This window comes from Alexandromys fortis, unplaced genomic scaffold (genome assembly GCF_014885135.2).
Source record: "Alexandromys fortis isolate MF-2015 unplaced genomic scaffold, M_Fortis_MF-2015_v1.1 scaffold_25, whole genome shotgun sequence".
In the NCBI taxonomy this organism is placed as follows: Eukaryota; Metazoa; Chordata; class Mammalia; order Rodentia; family Cricetidae; genus Alexandromys; species Alexandromys fortis.
In genome coordinates this window covers 12,668,879-12,684,926 of record NW_026067904.1, presented here as the reverse complement: position 1 = coordinate 12,684,926, position 16,048 = coordinate 12,668,879, and the positions used below count along the sequence as shown (strand labels likewise).

The window sequence follows — 16,048 nt, the reverse complement described above, 5'->3', positions numbered from 1 at the left end:
AGGAATCCCCACAGCACATGGGAACAAATGTCATTATATATGTGTGTGTGTGTGTGTGTGTGTGTGTGTGTGTGTGTGTGTGTGTGCAAGGGAACTGTCAGGTATAGATGAAACAAAGAACCTGGCAGTAAATTTGTTTTGTGTTGGCCATCTACTGCTGGGCATGGGTCTTAAGAGTAGTTTGTATCCCCGCGATTATCAGTCACATGTCTCTTAAGAGAGAGATGAAGTAGGGAACATGGAAAGCTGAAAACCTCAAAATGTTAAACACTGCCTTAAGTTCTATTCATAGATCTCCAAAGTTAATAAAACTGTGACATCCTTGGCCATGCCATCAAGATGGCTGAGCAGGTAAAGATGCCTGTTGCCAACCATGTTTTGGGTTTCTTTAGACATGGGGTACACTTATTTGTTTGGATTGGGCCTATCCCCTTGTTTTCCTGGTGTGAAGTGTGCGTGTGTGTGTGTGTGTGTGTGTGTGTGTGTGTGTGTGTGTGTTCCTTCTGGGTCTTTCTCTTGGAACATTTGACACCTACTTCTTGCGTATGTTGCATCGGGAAGTATGAATCTAAACCTCCTGATCCATAAATGCAGGTACCCAAGGGGGATGTGACTGCAGAACTCTCTGAGTACATTACAGCAGGGGATTAAATACCAGGGCCTTGGCAGGACATATGCCCCTAATTTTTATCACAAAATGGACCCTCTCATGTAGCGCTGAGTCTTTCTGTGTCTTCCCCTGTCTTCTCTGCCTGCCTCTGCTGCCATAGCCCTCTAGGCAAAGTGTCTGGGAAGTAGACACTAAAGGGACTTCATACTTTTCCTTCTGTGGGCACTGTAGGGAGATGTGCAGTGCCAGCTTTAATGAGGTAAGACAATCATATATAATTGGATTGTTCTTAAGCCAATTAAGAATACATGTGTGAGGATAGTTAAAATGGAATTAAGCGTTCTTATAAGAGCAAATTTGATTAAGCTGTTCTGTCTTTTTCTCAGAATTATAAAACATAGCTTCGCTTAGGTGGACATTTTGAACATACATCTTTAGTTGGTTTAGTCATAAATGACTCTGTGCCACTTGGGAGAGAGGGGTAGTGGTGATTCCTCCTCCTCTTCCACCTCCTTCCCCTTCACATAATTTCTCCTCCTCTCCCTTCTTCCCCAACCTCCCTCTCCTTTTCCTCCTCCTTTTCACCTTTCATTAGGAGAGGTTGGCATAAAAATAAAGTTACCTACATTACATTAATTATTAAGCTGTTTATATTTTGCTCACTATATGTATGTGAGAGAAATCCTACTGATAACTTTTATGTTTAACTATTTTCTATCTTAAAGTTAACTTAGGAAGTGTATAAACTTAAAACAGTTTAGGGCTTGGGGATGTGGTTGAGTGGATAAAGTGTTTCCTGTACCAGCCTGAGGACTTGAGTTTGCCCTCTAACACTCATGTAAAAAGCTGGCCATGAAGGCATACGCTTAGAATCTCATCCCATAAGGATATGTGGGGTTCGCTGCCATGTATCCTCGCCAATTCCTGATTCCCTACTATCAGTGAGGAGAAATTCTCCTCAAAATATGAGGTGGAGAGCAATTGAGAAAGACATCCAGTGTCAATTCTTGTTTCCCCCCAAATGTACATACATGTACATGTGTATCCACATACATGCCTACCCCCACATATATCAGTATGTGCATACAATAAAATCAGTTTATCTTTATTCAGCATTATTGTCAAAAATCCACAATACTGTATTGGTCATTAAAAAAAATCTACTTTTAATTATGTCTGCCTATTAAATCGGTCCTGTGTCTAGAACTGTGTCCCTGTTTTTCATTACTATTTATGTTTACGCAGTTTCTTCTCAGGAATTTCTAACTTCATTAGCTTCATTTTAAAAAATACAACCTCTTCATATTGATAGCCATTATTATTTCTTTCTACACATGGGTCTCCACTCTTATTTTTATGTGGTTAACTCCTTTTTTTGTGTTTCTATTCAGTGATTATTTTATTAAATTCATGATTTGAGCTTTTAACTCTTTCATTTTGAAACTTTTCCCTTCCCACTCTAAAATTAGGAATTTAATTTTAAAATCAATTAGCATAGAATTTTATAAATACAGGTATTTTTTTTCTCTATCTTCTATAGACCCTTTGGAATGTCCAACCATGTACTAGATGTGGGGAGGCTTGAAGGGTATGCCTTGGATTGTGAAGCATAAAGCCAATCTTCTCCTTTGGACCGAGAGATGTGGTTTTAGGTTAATGCTTCAGTATTTGTTGAGACTCACTAGGCAGTTGTGGTCTCTTTCCTTGCTATTCCTTGAGTGACGAATAGCGCGATGCCTGCACCTAGTAGCTTAGTGCAGGTCACTGTCTTCAGTTTATTGCATGCGTATAAGTGTTGATTTATGAAAGCTTTCTGTTTTTAAAGTCACTTTTTAAATTTGATATGTTAGTTTTCTTCCATGTCTGTTGAGACTCCTACCACATCTGTAATGACAGTTTGTTTTCTTATTTCTCTCCCCTTTATGCTGTCCTGTTTATTCACAGGCTCGGGTCATTATTTTTTACACATGTCATGGATGTTCAGTTTCATTCTCAGCAATGTTGTTTACATTTATTTTATCTTGACAGAATCAATATTGTGTTGTTTCTTTTTTGCTGTTTTAAATTCATTATTAGTGTTTTTCAGTTTATCTAGGTGAATTTTTAACTATCTCTTGAAAGCAATAGATATATGGAAGTTTTTGCATTTTAAATCTAATACAAAAATTTGGTTGTGTTGGTTGTGATTTTCTTGGACTTAATTTTAGTTTTTCTTTCCTCTTTTTCAGTGCCTACTCTTTGACTGATGTTTTCCTTATGTTAATTAATTTGGAATTTTGTTCTTTTTCTGTTCTTCTGAGGCTTCTTTTAGATTTTTAATAAAACTTATTCTCAGTGCCCATGTTTTATGGATATTCTCATTACACATGTACCTTATTTCTCTAATTTTATTTCCACTCTGATTTAACTTCTGTTAATCATTAGTGTTATTTCTTAAAGTTAGTATTTATATAGAAGCACTGTGATTATTTGACTTTTAATTCATCATTCCTGCTACAGCTGTGTATTCTGTTCTTTGGTAGTAATTATTGGTCAATAACATCTGTCAGCAAGATTTTCTTAGGAACATAATTTCTGTTTGGTTTAAATGTTCTTGGATGCTGCCGTTCTGAAATGCACAGCTACTGATAAAGTTCTAAGTTGATCTTTGTTTCCATTCTATCTTATCTGTTAGATTCTGATGATTATTTCTTATATAAAATGGCTGCAGAGAATTTTTATTTTTGATGTTTGGAGAGATTTCAACTGGGTGGAAATGGGAATGATAAACAGTCTTCATGAGATTTGGTGTTCTGCTTTAACTGAGAGCCCTTAAATTAAAAATATCTCACTCAAAGATTTCAGGCATCACTTTCTGCCATCCTCTGCCTTTCTCATTCTGAAACAACTGCAGATAGGCATTCTGACTACCTATAGCAGCCCCTGTAGTTCTTTGTTTTCAATGTATTATTTGAAAATTTCAGCATGTGTATCATAGTTGGAGCAAATCCATTCAAATCCCTTCCTCCAACTTGCCCCATATACCACCACCATCACTTTTCCTTCCCAAATTCATGTGCTCTTTTGTTGCCTATATGCACACAGATGTAGGACCATCCATGAACACATGGGAAGCCTATCAGTGGTTACAACTATGAATAAAACAGAGCAAAAGCAAACCAAACAACTTTCTCCCCAAGTGCCACTAATTGCCGATAACTTCTCAGCCCACTCCACAAGACAGAATTCTCAGCTGGTTAGTTAGTTGGTCCAGTCCCCATGGCTGGGTAGTCATAGGCTCCAGGGGAGAGCGTACTACCATCCTTCTGCTAAATGAACATAATATTATACTGCCTCCTGAATGCTTGTCTTTATAGCCATAGATTACTTCTGTTCTCAACCCTGTTCAGAGAACTGACCAATATACCTTGTATTTTTGTCTGTAGTCTTTCTTTTATGTTTAATCATGTAAAACAAAGATCAATACATTGTGCATTTGTTTTCTATAAAGGATCAGTGAATAAGTAGTAGATGTTTCATACTGCCCTGGATTTCTGCTACAGCTCTTTCACTATGAAGCATGTTGCGAAGGCAAACCTAAACAGTCCAGAAACTACCAGCAATATCTGTGTCCTAGAACAGAGTGTACTGACCTCTGATTCAGTGCATACTGTATAATCACAGGTAGCTCAAGTACCCAACAATTGTCCTTCTCCTGTTGTACAGACCATCTGACAGTACCTTATAATGGATTGTTGTTTCAGTTGTTGTGATTTCCAGTTATGCAGTCTACACACAGATGCCACAGGACACCAGAGAGCCTTGACTTGTGGATTGATTTGGAAAAGTATATTTTCCCTACAGATCTTGCATCTGAAATTTTTTGTTTATTTTGTTTTGTTTTGTTTTGCCAACACAGGGTTTTTCAGTAGCTACAAGAACCAGTCCTGGAACTCACTCTTTAAACCAGGCTGCTGGCCTTGAACTCACAAAGATCTGCCTGCCTCTGCCTCCTCCTGAGTGCTGGGATTAAAGGTGTGTGCCACCACCACCAGGAATTTTTAATCAACACTGCTTCTTAAATTATTCTCAAAAACACCTTGAATAGAAATCTTGTAAAAATTATCTGCACTTACTGCTTGAAACATGGTGGGAACACACAACAGCCATTGCTGTCACCTGTTTATTAAAATTAGGAGTACTAATCAGGGATATAGCTCGGTGGGAGAGCATTGGCTGAGCATATTCAAGGCTCCTGTGTTCAATGCCTAGTACTGCAAAATAAATAAATAAATTTAAATGAATGAGGTCTTGCTATCGTTGGAGTGAAGTTCTAGAGAACATACATAAATTTTTGTTTGTTCATGTAAATGTATTGAAAATTCTGTCGATTTGCAATTTATAATCACTTGTACCCACATACTTAGGAGCCTTAGATATGAGGAATGCCACAAGTTCAAGGCCAGCTTGAATTTGTAATGAGCTCCAGGCTTGGCTGAATTGCATTGAAAAACCTTCCTTGCTTCAGAAAAACAAAACCAATAAAAAATAAGACATTCATAGTTACAAGGTTTTTTAATTGGACGTAATTTTAATTAGCTAAATATTGATTGAAATATGACTGGGTTGGTATAAACCATAATAATAAAGGTTCTGTTTTCTGATTTGGTCTCTGGAAATCATTTTAGAAGCAATGGAAATAAAATATTCCTGGATATATTCATGTTCAGTGAGTATGTATAGACATGTGTTGATATACATGTGTTCCTTCACTCTGTAATAAAGTCATACCTCTTGCTTTACCCTTCACAGGACACTTGAAATGGACCAAAGCTGAAGACATTGACATAGAGACCCCTGGATCTATCCTTGTCAATACTAACCTGAGGGCATTAATAAACAAGCACACCTTTGCTTCCTTTCCCCAGCATTTTCAGCAGTATCTCCTGCTTCTGCTTCCAGAAGTGGACAGGCAGGTAAGTGGAGTTCTACACGTTTCGTTCCCGTCCCCATCATACAGTGCAATGGTTGTCTGTTGTCAAGGTGACTGGGTCTGATTGGATGGCTTTACGAAATGAAGTATATAATTTATTTGTTCTGTTTAGTTACTGCTGCCGTTGGTTTGGTTCTTTAGTTTTCCAAAACAGAACTATTATTTTTAAAATTCTTAGTAATAAGCCTACTCAAAATTTTAATCACAGTACACTATAGTGGAATGAAGCCTTGGCCTACCCACATTGGGAAAAGAAAAGAAAAAAAACCAAGCATTCCACTATCAAATAAGTATTTGAAGTACCTGCTCCTTTGCTGAGAGAGAATAATGAAATTTAGTAATAAAAAAATGGTTTCTGAGAAATTATGTTAATATTTTTATTCTGACTCCTTCCAAGTGGCATTTAAAATTTATATTTGCATTTTCTTCTGAGAGCCTATCATCAAGAATATGGTGCCTATAAATAATCACCTTTTATCTTTTTGCTATAAGTAGAGATGTCCTAAATATATTTTTAGAAAGCTTCTAAAGTAAAGAAATACAAATATAGACATGTAAAAAGAGGCATCAATCAACTTCTAAGCTGTTCTGTTAGGGAAGAGAAGGGGGAAAAAATCTTCACATAGTTTTTATTAAATGTCAAAAAAATTATTAAGTGCTATCTTGAAGACATTTTTCTGTGATCTTATGGCATAATATATTCATTGTTCTGTAATTCTTATTTCAGTAAATTCTGACAATATATTTTAAGTTCATACGCTTAATAATATATGGATAATTATGAGTTTATATGTTGAATAGATACATCCATCTCTGAGCTGAATTATGTACCTTTGGTTCTACTTCCATTCCTTTCTGAGTAACTTCGATAGTTTCTATATGGTTTAGTTTTGTACTAACTTGACTACCTCTTTTTATATAAATTTCATTTTGATAACTAATAGTTTGTTCAAATTCCTACATATTTCTTTAATACATTCATCTTTTCAGAAAGATTAATTTGACTTCAGATACATTTTATTGGGGGTTGCCATTGTCGAACCAAAAAATTCATAATCTTTTATTGTGACTCTGATATATTTTAGACGCTTTAAGGTGGTAGACAGTAAATGCTTAATCAGTGCTCATGTCATGAATGATTAAATGCACTCTGCTTGGGTACATGTTCTTTTGATGAATTACCAAAGCATGAGGATAAATGGACAAGCTTAGACTAAAAGAAGCTCACAGAGCTTTTCTAAGCGCAGATGCAAACTTAATAGCCTTTCTTTAGCCTGCAAATACAGACAGAATTGGAATAAAATGGGTAGGAAATTAGGGAGAACAAAAATCCAGAATTACAAAATCAAGAGTTAACTAACGTCTGGGAGTCTTATAAGAAGAACAGTAGAAATGACTATGTAAAGACACTAGAAATAGAGTCTGGAAAATTCCTTTAGTATCTGTCATCAGATACCCTGAAGTCTTTTGAGTAGAGTGTAATCTAATGATACCATTGCTTTTGAAGACTTTCCCATGTAATTGTCTTTGTTAGGTAACATTTCTCCCCTCATTATTAGTGCATTCTAATTGTACAAAATGATGATTTCCCTTATTTAATATCCATATGCATGTATAATAGCATTTATCATATACATGCTCCTGTCATCTGTCAGATCCTTGACCCACCTCTTGCTGGCCGGCTTTCTGTTCGCAAAGAGTCTCCCTTCTATCTCATGTCGTTCTAAGAGCACTACTTTTTAAGAAAATAATTTCTCAGTACTGTGAAGGAATGCCAAGCATGGGAAACATGAGAGCAGAAATAGTCATTACACTATTTTAGTGCCCAAAGTGGAAGAATGGAGAGTGTGAGGGGGATTGGCACTGAAATTAAAAATGAAGAACCTATAATCATTGTTATTCTTGTTCTTGTGCTTCTCCTCCTTTTCCTCCTCCTCCCCCTCCTCCTCTCCCTCTACCTTTTTCTTGACCTCTTCCTCTACCTCCTCAAAAATATATAATTTCAGTTTTGATTCATAACCTTTGAAGGAAGTTTTAGGGAGGAACCATTGATAGTCATTTTATTTGTTTGTTTGAATAGGATTCAGGAGTCAAGACAAACGTTGGAAATTTATTAATTAGCATATACAGTTATTTCCTTCACTTGGTCACGGATGTGATTTATCTTGTTTACAGTAAGGTGTAGCATACACCACATCCAGAGTAAGTACTGGTGAAATAAATAACAAATTGTCTTAGATTTAACCAAGGATGCACTAACCCAAGAGACCATGGTGTGAGCCTGATATTTTATTCAAGCTACAGCAGTTTCTCTTACTCCATTTATTTCCGAGCTACTGTAAGAAAGAAATATAGATGAATTTGGCACAATACCCATTCGTGAATAACATTTAGCCCTTTGGGAGATTATTTATTCAGAAATATTTACAGAGCATGCATTGAGTGTTGCTTACTTGATGAATGAAGAAACTATATGTGATTTATTTGTGTGGGTCGGCGTAACAGCAGAAAACCTCACATTGTAATGCAATGCCATTTCTTTATAATTAGGGAAAAAGATTAATGGATGCATAGGTCTACACCAAATTTAGCAAGATGACTGGGGCACATAAGTGTCAAAACGGAAGCATAAAGTCCTCTAAAGTCACTGGAAATGGAAACAGTTAACCCAAATGCACTCTGTAGTAGGGACAAGCGCACTGGAAAGCGCTTTTAAAGTAACGAGCATCTTCCAGAAGGAGAATGTGGCATTTGCAAACTACCCACCCAACTTTCCAGTAGATTCTGTCCTTCAGTGTGACTGACATTGTCCAGAGAGGAATCTAGGATACCATGAAGAAGGACACCTTACCCTGCAAACGTTAAGTCCTAGTTGCAGGCTAAATAGATTTTTGGAATTTTGTGTGAAACCAGTGGTAGCCATCAAAGATTTTTCAATATGGTACTGCTCTCTGAGTTTAGCTTTAAAGTTTCCAAATTGCTACAACCTGGACTAGAATGAGCGGGGAAGGCAGAGGAATGCAATCTGATTGCATCAGTTTATTTGGGCCCATGAAGGGTCTATAATTATATGAAATTCCTTGGAGTTTTATTGGATAAAGACTCCTACCCAATGCTTGAAATTCCTAACTCCCATGTTTTGCTTCCCTGAATATTCCAAATTTATGCCTCATTACCAATCTAAAACAACCCTGTAGGAACCCTAACCTTGGAGTTCATTACCTGATTGCATCCTAAATACAAAAAGCTAAGTCTTGTCTTGCCACTGCCAGCTGCCATGAAGTTACCTCTTCATCCCCATGCCCTTCTGTGTTTCCCCCACCCTGTTCATAGACCTGTTTGTCTCCAATCATAATTTAATCACTTCTAATTGTTTTATTACGTTGTTACATCTAGTTGATATTTGAATTTACTCTTCATATCGTATACTGCAAGTAACAGAAAATCCATCTAAACTGACTTAAGCTTTAGGGGGATTTATTGGTTCCGGTATGTAAGATAACAGGCGTTAATGCATTGTGGCATGCTTTTGGCTATTGACCTTGGGGTTCAGTTATTGTGAAGGAGCCATTGCACTATTTGGCTAAGTAAATTTTGTAAAATAGTTGATGTTTTAAATATGTGTCCCATTGTGATAGGATCACTATCTGAATAAAAAAAAAAGTGTTTACCTCTTGTCACACTTTAATAGGTAAAATACATCTATCCCAGTATTTAGAACAAAACACCAAGATTCACATTCATGGTTGTTGCTGAGGTCACCAGATCTCTTATCCAATCATGAATGCAGTCAAGGGAATGAAAGACACAGAAAGGATTGAGCTAATGAGAGCTTGCTCTTTGAACAATGTTTTCACCGCTACTGCCATGAAGTTGTACACTTGTTTTAGGGTCAGAGACACATTGAAGTTCTGTTTCTAAGTTGCATTAGAGGGTACACAGTAGGGATGAATAGATGCTTGCTACATAACTAACCATACCCTCAGAAGAGAGGGTAGATTGAGTTTGCTATTGTAATATATTGGATTGAGACACTTCTATATGAAAGGGGTTCTATCTTCAGCTTGAGACTCTAGGTGTTGAATTGGGTTAAGTTGACAGAGTTATTTATGTAAACTCTGAGATGCAACGACAATGGGAGGTATCTTAGTCTCTACAGGGGACACTGCATGTTGAAGGGTGTTCATAGAAAGAGTAAGGGAAGGCATGGGGCATGGAGAACCTCTTCAATGTAGAGGTTATAGTTAGATGGAGGGAAGAAGGGTAAGAGGTGGGAACTAGAGACTATTAACATTTTGAAGTACAGGTAAAGGAGGCTGTCCACTGTTACACCCAGAAACCTGAAGAATTCACCTGAGACTTTTACAGACCATGACTCCGAGCAAATTAGGATTTGTGAATTGAATTCTGCAAAGATGTCAGAACTAGCTGGTTTATGAGAAAGAGTTGGGGATTGTATCAAAGATACCAGAATATTGGCTGCAGCAGGAGGATGAGGAGGAAAAACTGTGATCAGAATAAAGCAGGACTCGAAGGAGATTTTCTGCCCATTGTTTTACTTGTCATACATAGGAATATATAGGATTGTGGTGAATTCCTGGATATTTGATACCATAAAAATGGATCCTGGAAAGTGGTGTATCTTTACTGTAAACAAAATTAAGTTTGAGACTCTTAGGCCACCTCTGTGGAGGAATGGGGCCCCACCCAAGATCATACAACTTCAAGACTTAAGGCTGGGGGGTCATTGACAGTTTAAAATAATATTTATATATGATGGAAATCTTAACTCTGTGTGGCAAGTCTTTGCAACAGGCTTTAATTGTGCTAGAGTTCTTATTTGAACTGGGGAGAGGCTTCTATTGGATTCTGGGTTAAGGAGGTTCCTCCCACTTCTTATATGCAGTTTATAGCCATACCACCCAGAATGAGCCCAATCTTGGTTGTTCTCATACCCCTGGAATTTTCATGACTTTCTATCCTCTCTCGGGACCAAGAAGGGGGACCCTTGGCTTTTCCCTCATCTCCGTGCCTTCACCCTCATTTTCTCTGATTTTCCTCAAAAGTAAACCTTAGAACAAAGACTGCAGTCCTCCCAGGGTTGTTACATTCCCTTCCTTCCTTTCTTCCTTGCCCTCTTCTCTGTCTTATCCTTTATACTCCTCTGCATCTTCCTCTTTTCTTCATTATCTTCCTTCCTTTCCTCCTTCTCCTCCTGCTCCTTCCATTCCTCCTTCTCTAGTCTCTAAAATAGCCATAAATGCTTAGAAGGTACGTTTCAGAGTGTTTCTGGGCTGGTGGTTTACTTTTCCTCCCTCCCAATCTGTTAGGATATTGCAGTTAGTGGAGTCTATGTGACAGCAAGCAGAAAGGACTGTTTAGCCAGAGGAAGATGAGCAGGGAGAGGTGAGGAAGAGAAGAGATGAGACCAGTGGGAGCTGGACCAAAAGTACAGTGGCATATATGTATGATAAAAATTGAGAAATGAGTTCTTCCGTACCATAGACCTAGTGTAAGCAGTGGAGATTAGAGGATTAGAAGCAATGATTTCTTTGTGATTTGAATTCTACTCAAATTTAGCCAGGTCTCCCGGTGAGATCTCTTTGATCTACAAGATCACGTACAGACCCATAACTATAGTGAGTGTAGCTGTTGCTCTCCTCTGTCTGCAGTTGACATTAGTCTTTCCATGATACCTTTGAAGACTGTAAGCCAATCTGGGCTGGTATAGTATTTCCTTGTGATCAGATTTAGATTACAGACTTTGGAAACAGGCAATAAATGAATCTGAATTCTTGCATACTACTGCCCAGTTTCCCTAATGAAAAACTTACTGCTTCCCTCTTTGAAATTAAATAGTATTTTGAGGAAGTTAATTTTAGCCATGTAAATATCCTGGTGCTCTTCAAACATCCCACTTACTAATTCGTACTTTTACAACTTTGTGGCTTTCTGTTTTTAATAGGTTATTATGCTTAAATTATCCCATGTCCGGGGAGTAGAAGACCATTAAAAGGGATTCTGGACTCTTAGACCTGTCCCTGTTATTATCTGATCTCTTCCTTACTATGAAGCATACCAAGGTCAAGGTGGTCCAATTTCATTTTGTACATTCTTGGTACCCATCCAGGATGAACTCTACCACCAGGAGACAAGGCTTTCCTTTAGTGCAAGCTGGAATCCAGAAATCCAGATTTCATCACTAGTGTGCTCTACAGATGGGGCATTGCTTCTCCCAGATCTGGGAGAGATTTGGGAAATACAACTACACACAAAATATATATGTACCTACACACATGTGGGAACATCTCTTTAACTCTGCATTGACTTCAGGAGCATCATGTAGAGAAGTATGAATCTGGTATGTGACCAGTACAAAATCCACATCTACATCTCTCTCCAGATGTAGCTTTCTATCTTGTAAAGCATGAATTGAAACTGATCTAATTTAAACTGCTCCATCCTAGTGTTACTCTTTCAAGCTGTCTCTCTTCTCTGATAGTGAGGAAATGGCTTCTCATTATACATAATATATTAAAATACTTGATGCCATCTTCATATAGGCAGTCATTGTTCTGCATTAACCAGGTAACCTTCCCATGTGGATCAGCTCTTGGCACAGTAAGGCCCTGACTTGAGGACAGGCCCTACCACCTATTCACCTACATCATCTGGCCCCTTCTCTGTCCTAACCAGCTACACGTCAGGACACTCCTCCATGCACGTACTTCCTCACCAACCCCAAATTTGAAACTTCGGTTCAAGTGCATCCTTTACTGACCTGCCCCTACCCCACTGCATTATGTTCTGTTCTGTTGCCACACTGGACCCTCCCTTTACTACACACACACACACACACACACACACACACACACACACAATCACGCACCCATTCACTCATATACACATAGACACATAGAGGGGGGATATCCACAGTGGTGAAGTAAATAAAGAAAGAAGAGTGAATCTGATCCCTATACCTTCCCTATGTGACCAGTACAGGTGGTATTCTTTGCCCATCCCTGAAGGTAGGTCCTCACCACAGACCCTTCTCTGTGCAGAGTTCTGGAAGCAGGTCCTCTAACCACATCAAGCCACCATGGCATACTATTAGTCCTGGCTTACTGTACTATCTTCTGTGAGTTTTCTGCCTCTTGTGTGTGACTCTGCAAACTTTGGATTCAGTATTCTCTCATCTATGGTTCAACCTTGAATGAAATGAACTGTCTGTGCTTGCTGGTACTCTTAATGGATAGGCCTCTTAGGTGTATGGGTTGCTGGCTGCTGAGCCCAGGGCCTCACACATGTCAGGCAGATGTGCTGCACTGAGCTGTACTTTCAGGTACTTGACAGACTTCTTTTGGTGTGCAGTTGAATTATTTGGCCATAAGCCAATCCTAGCTTTTGGAGTAGGAATAGGTTATATATAATTCAAATAATTATTCAACCAATGTTAATTTGATATTTATTTATGTATGAGGCTCTGCTAAGCACTGATGACTTAATGTTTAAATGTCATATTTCTTGTCCTGAGAGATATGGAAAAGTCTGTTATCATGAACTTAGGCTACGCTGGTGTTGTATGCATCCTGCAATGGGAACCTAAAGGAACTAATTATTGTCTGTGGGTAGAGGGGCCTAGAAAGAGATATGCATGTATCAAGCAAAGAATCATAGAGAAAGTCCCAAACAGAGGCAAAAATATTTGTCAGCAATAGTACTGAGCACTTACAATGCTCAGCTTTCCATATATGCAATCATTAGCCCTTACAATAAAGCTTTATCCCCAGCTCCTTGCCTCCTTTGAGCTGGGAACTCAAGGCAAGAACCAGAACAATTTAACTTCTTCCAAGTACAATTATGGGAGTCAGACTCTGAAGACCAGATAATCCAACCCCAAGTTCATGGTATTTCCCCTCAGGGTCTTCCTTGTCCCCAGTAAATAAAGCAGAGAAGATAATGAGGTCCATCTGTACCTGGGAAGGTGGGGAGATGAGGTGAGGACCTTGAGCTACGAAGTTAAGAATGTCTTCAGAAAGATATAGGGGTCCCTAAACAGCTTAAATTAAACCAGGATTTTTTTCATGAGGCATGGCATGAATAGGTTTACATTTAGAGCTTTGGAAGAGAAGCAAGGGAATAAAGGTCCCACCCGCTGTTGTGTTAGGCCATCTTCCTTTTGTTGCTCAGGCAGTAAGCCTGAGCTCTCTCTTACGCCTCTGCTGTCATCTTTGATCAAGCCAGCTCACTCTCACCCGTCAGAACCCAACAGTACTGCATTACAAAGGACTTTGTTTTTTTACCTAAATTTGTTCTTTAACAATTCCACAATCTATATCATACAATCTGGTCACTCTTATCACCCCACACTTTTCTTATCTCTTTCAAATCTGTTATCCCTGACTTCCCTACAGGTTCTTTCCCCATGTTCATGAATTTTGCCTTGTTTGGTGACTCAACCCACTAAGTTTCCCTAGAGCCATCCGAGTGACCATTAGTATGGAACTAGTCACAGTGGGTGCACATCTATGGATTATGACTCCCCTCCCCAGGAATCCATCAGTAGCTAAGAATTTAGCAGGTAGAGGTTTAGACCTATAAACCCTCCCTTTATCCACAACTGGCTATTAACTTTGAGCGGATTAACCTTGAGTAGACCTGGTGTAAGCAACCACAGCTGCTGTGACTTCATGATTGCAATGGTTATATTATAGTTATAAGATAAATTTTTGCATGTACAGGACTTTCTTGATTCATCTGCCCTTTAAGGTGCCCTCTTTAGTTATTCTCTGTTATGCGTTTCTGTTTATATTCTTCAAAATATGCATTGTATGGCTTCATTTGCATAAAGATTCCAAAATAGTGTCTTTATATGTTCAATGTGTGTGGCACTTAGGAAGAGGGTCAGTAAATAAGGATGGATGGATGGGTAAATGAACTAAAGGAAAAATAGATTGATGGATACGTGGGTAGATTAACGAATAAACTGGATGAATTAATATAGGAACAATTAGATGTGTGAATGAGTGGATTAATGAATAACTAGATGAAGGGATGAAACAAAGAACTTTGACCAAAGATATTACAAGATTTAAGAAAACTAGATTCAGAAGGTATAGAAATAGATTAGGAGATCTGCTGTAACATACTACAACAGACCAAGAGTTTCAAAGAATCAAAAGAAAATCTTTTCTCATGGTTCTGGAGGCTTGAAGAGCTGGTATATGATTCTCCAATACCTCTTACTGTCCTTGGTGCACAGATCAGCCTTCATGGTGAGAGTGCTCTCCAGCATTCCTTCTGCTTCTGTAGGTGAAGTGATACTAGACTAGAAAAATCTTCTTGGTGCCCTCTGCAACACTGAGAGACCAATCCCAAATAAAAATCACATTGTGGGGATGGAGAGATGACTCAGTGGTTCTGAGTACTTGCTGTACCACCAGAGGACTTGAGTTCAGAATCCAACACTCACACTGGGTAGCAATTCCAGTTCCAGGGCATCCAGTGGCTTCTTTCTTCTCCTCTGCAAGCAGCTGCACACACAAGACAGGCACAGATATACAAATGCTTAAATGCAAATAAAAATCTTTAATTAAACAATAGTCACATTGTGATTATAACCTTTGCAATTTTAGAAATAAAATTTTGAACATTTACTAATTGGATTGAGCGAAGAAGAGTTTAAGGATATCAGATATGACTTCTTATATAATTGAGAAAGTAGGCTTCAACATGTTTTGGCCTAAATAATGAGATTACTGATGAGGAAAATTAAAAATAGAAGAGATGTTTCATTTATTGACCAAAGTTTTAGAATTCAAGGAGGCTGGATTATAAAAGAAAGGAAAATAAATCCTATATGTATGAGTAAACCTAGATCTCAACAGGTATTAGAAAAGTTCTGTTCTATAATTCCACATGTCCTCTCTCCAGGCTTCCTTTATTTATTTATCTTTAAACAGTCTGGATTTGGGAGTTCAGACTAGTTTTGAATTTGTGATCTTTCTGCTTCAGCCTCCCAGTGATAGCTGAGATTATAGCTTGTAACACAAGGGCAGCTAAAGAGAAGGCTGTTAAGGAAAGTATGTTTGTATGTGTGTGAGTGTGTGTATGTTTGCATGTGTGTGCACACGCATGTACTTGCATGAACATGTATAATACATGCATGTGATGATTCCTGAGATCAAAGAGGAGCAGGAAAACAGTGCTGACATAATTAAGTGTAGAAGTGCAGTGCAAAGTGATTCTGTCTTCTCAGAGCGTGGAGATGTGTGGTGAGGCAGCATGGTGGGCCAGCATAAGGATTTAGTGTCCCAGAGGAATTGACAACTGAGTCATGTTGATGATGAGGCCAAATGGTGGTTGACAAAGCTCTTCTCCTTACCTGTTTTTACCCCAACAATGCTAAATAATTTCTTTGCAGTTACCTTGGTAACAGATGTGCCAGAATTTGAGTTTCTCCAGAC

The 16,048-nt window shown here is 38.3% G+C and overlaps 1 protein-coding gene across 1 annotated transcript in view; it reads left to right on the top strand.

The window, feature by feature from the left end:
• The window catches only part of Asxl3 (ASXL transcriptional regulator 3), a 109,729-nt gene that overhangs the window by 35,644 nt on the left and 58,037 nt on the right, over positions 1-16,048 (top strand). Inside the window, exon 6 of the mRNA XM_050135050.1 lies at positions 5,402-5,565. Within this exon, the coding sequence (XP_049991007.1) occupies positions 5,402-5,565 (164 nt within the window). The remainder of the gene's footprint in view (positions 1-5,401; positions 5,566-16,048) is intronic.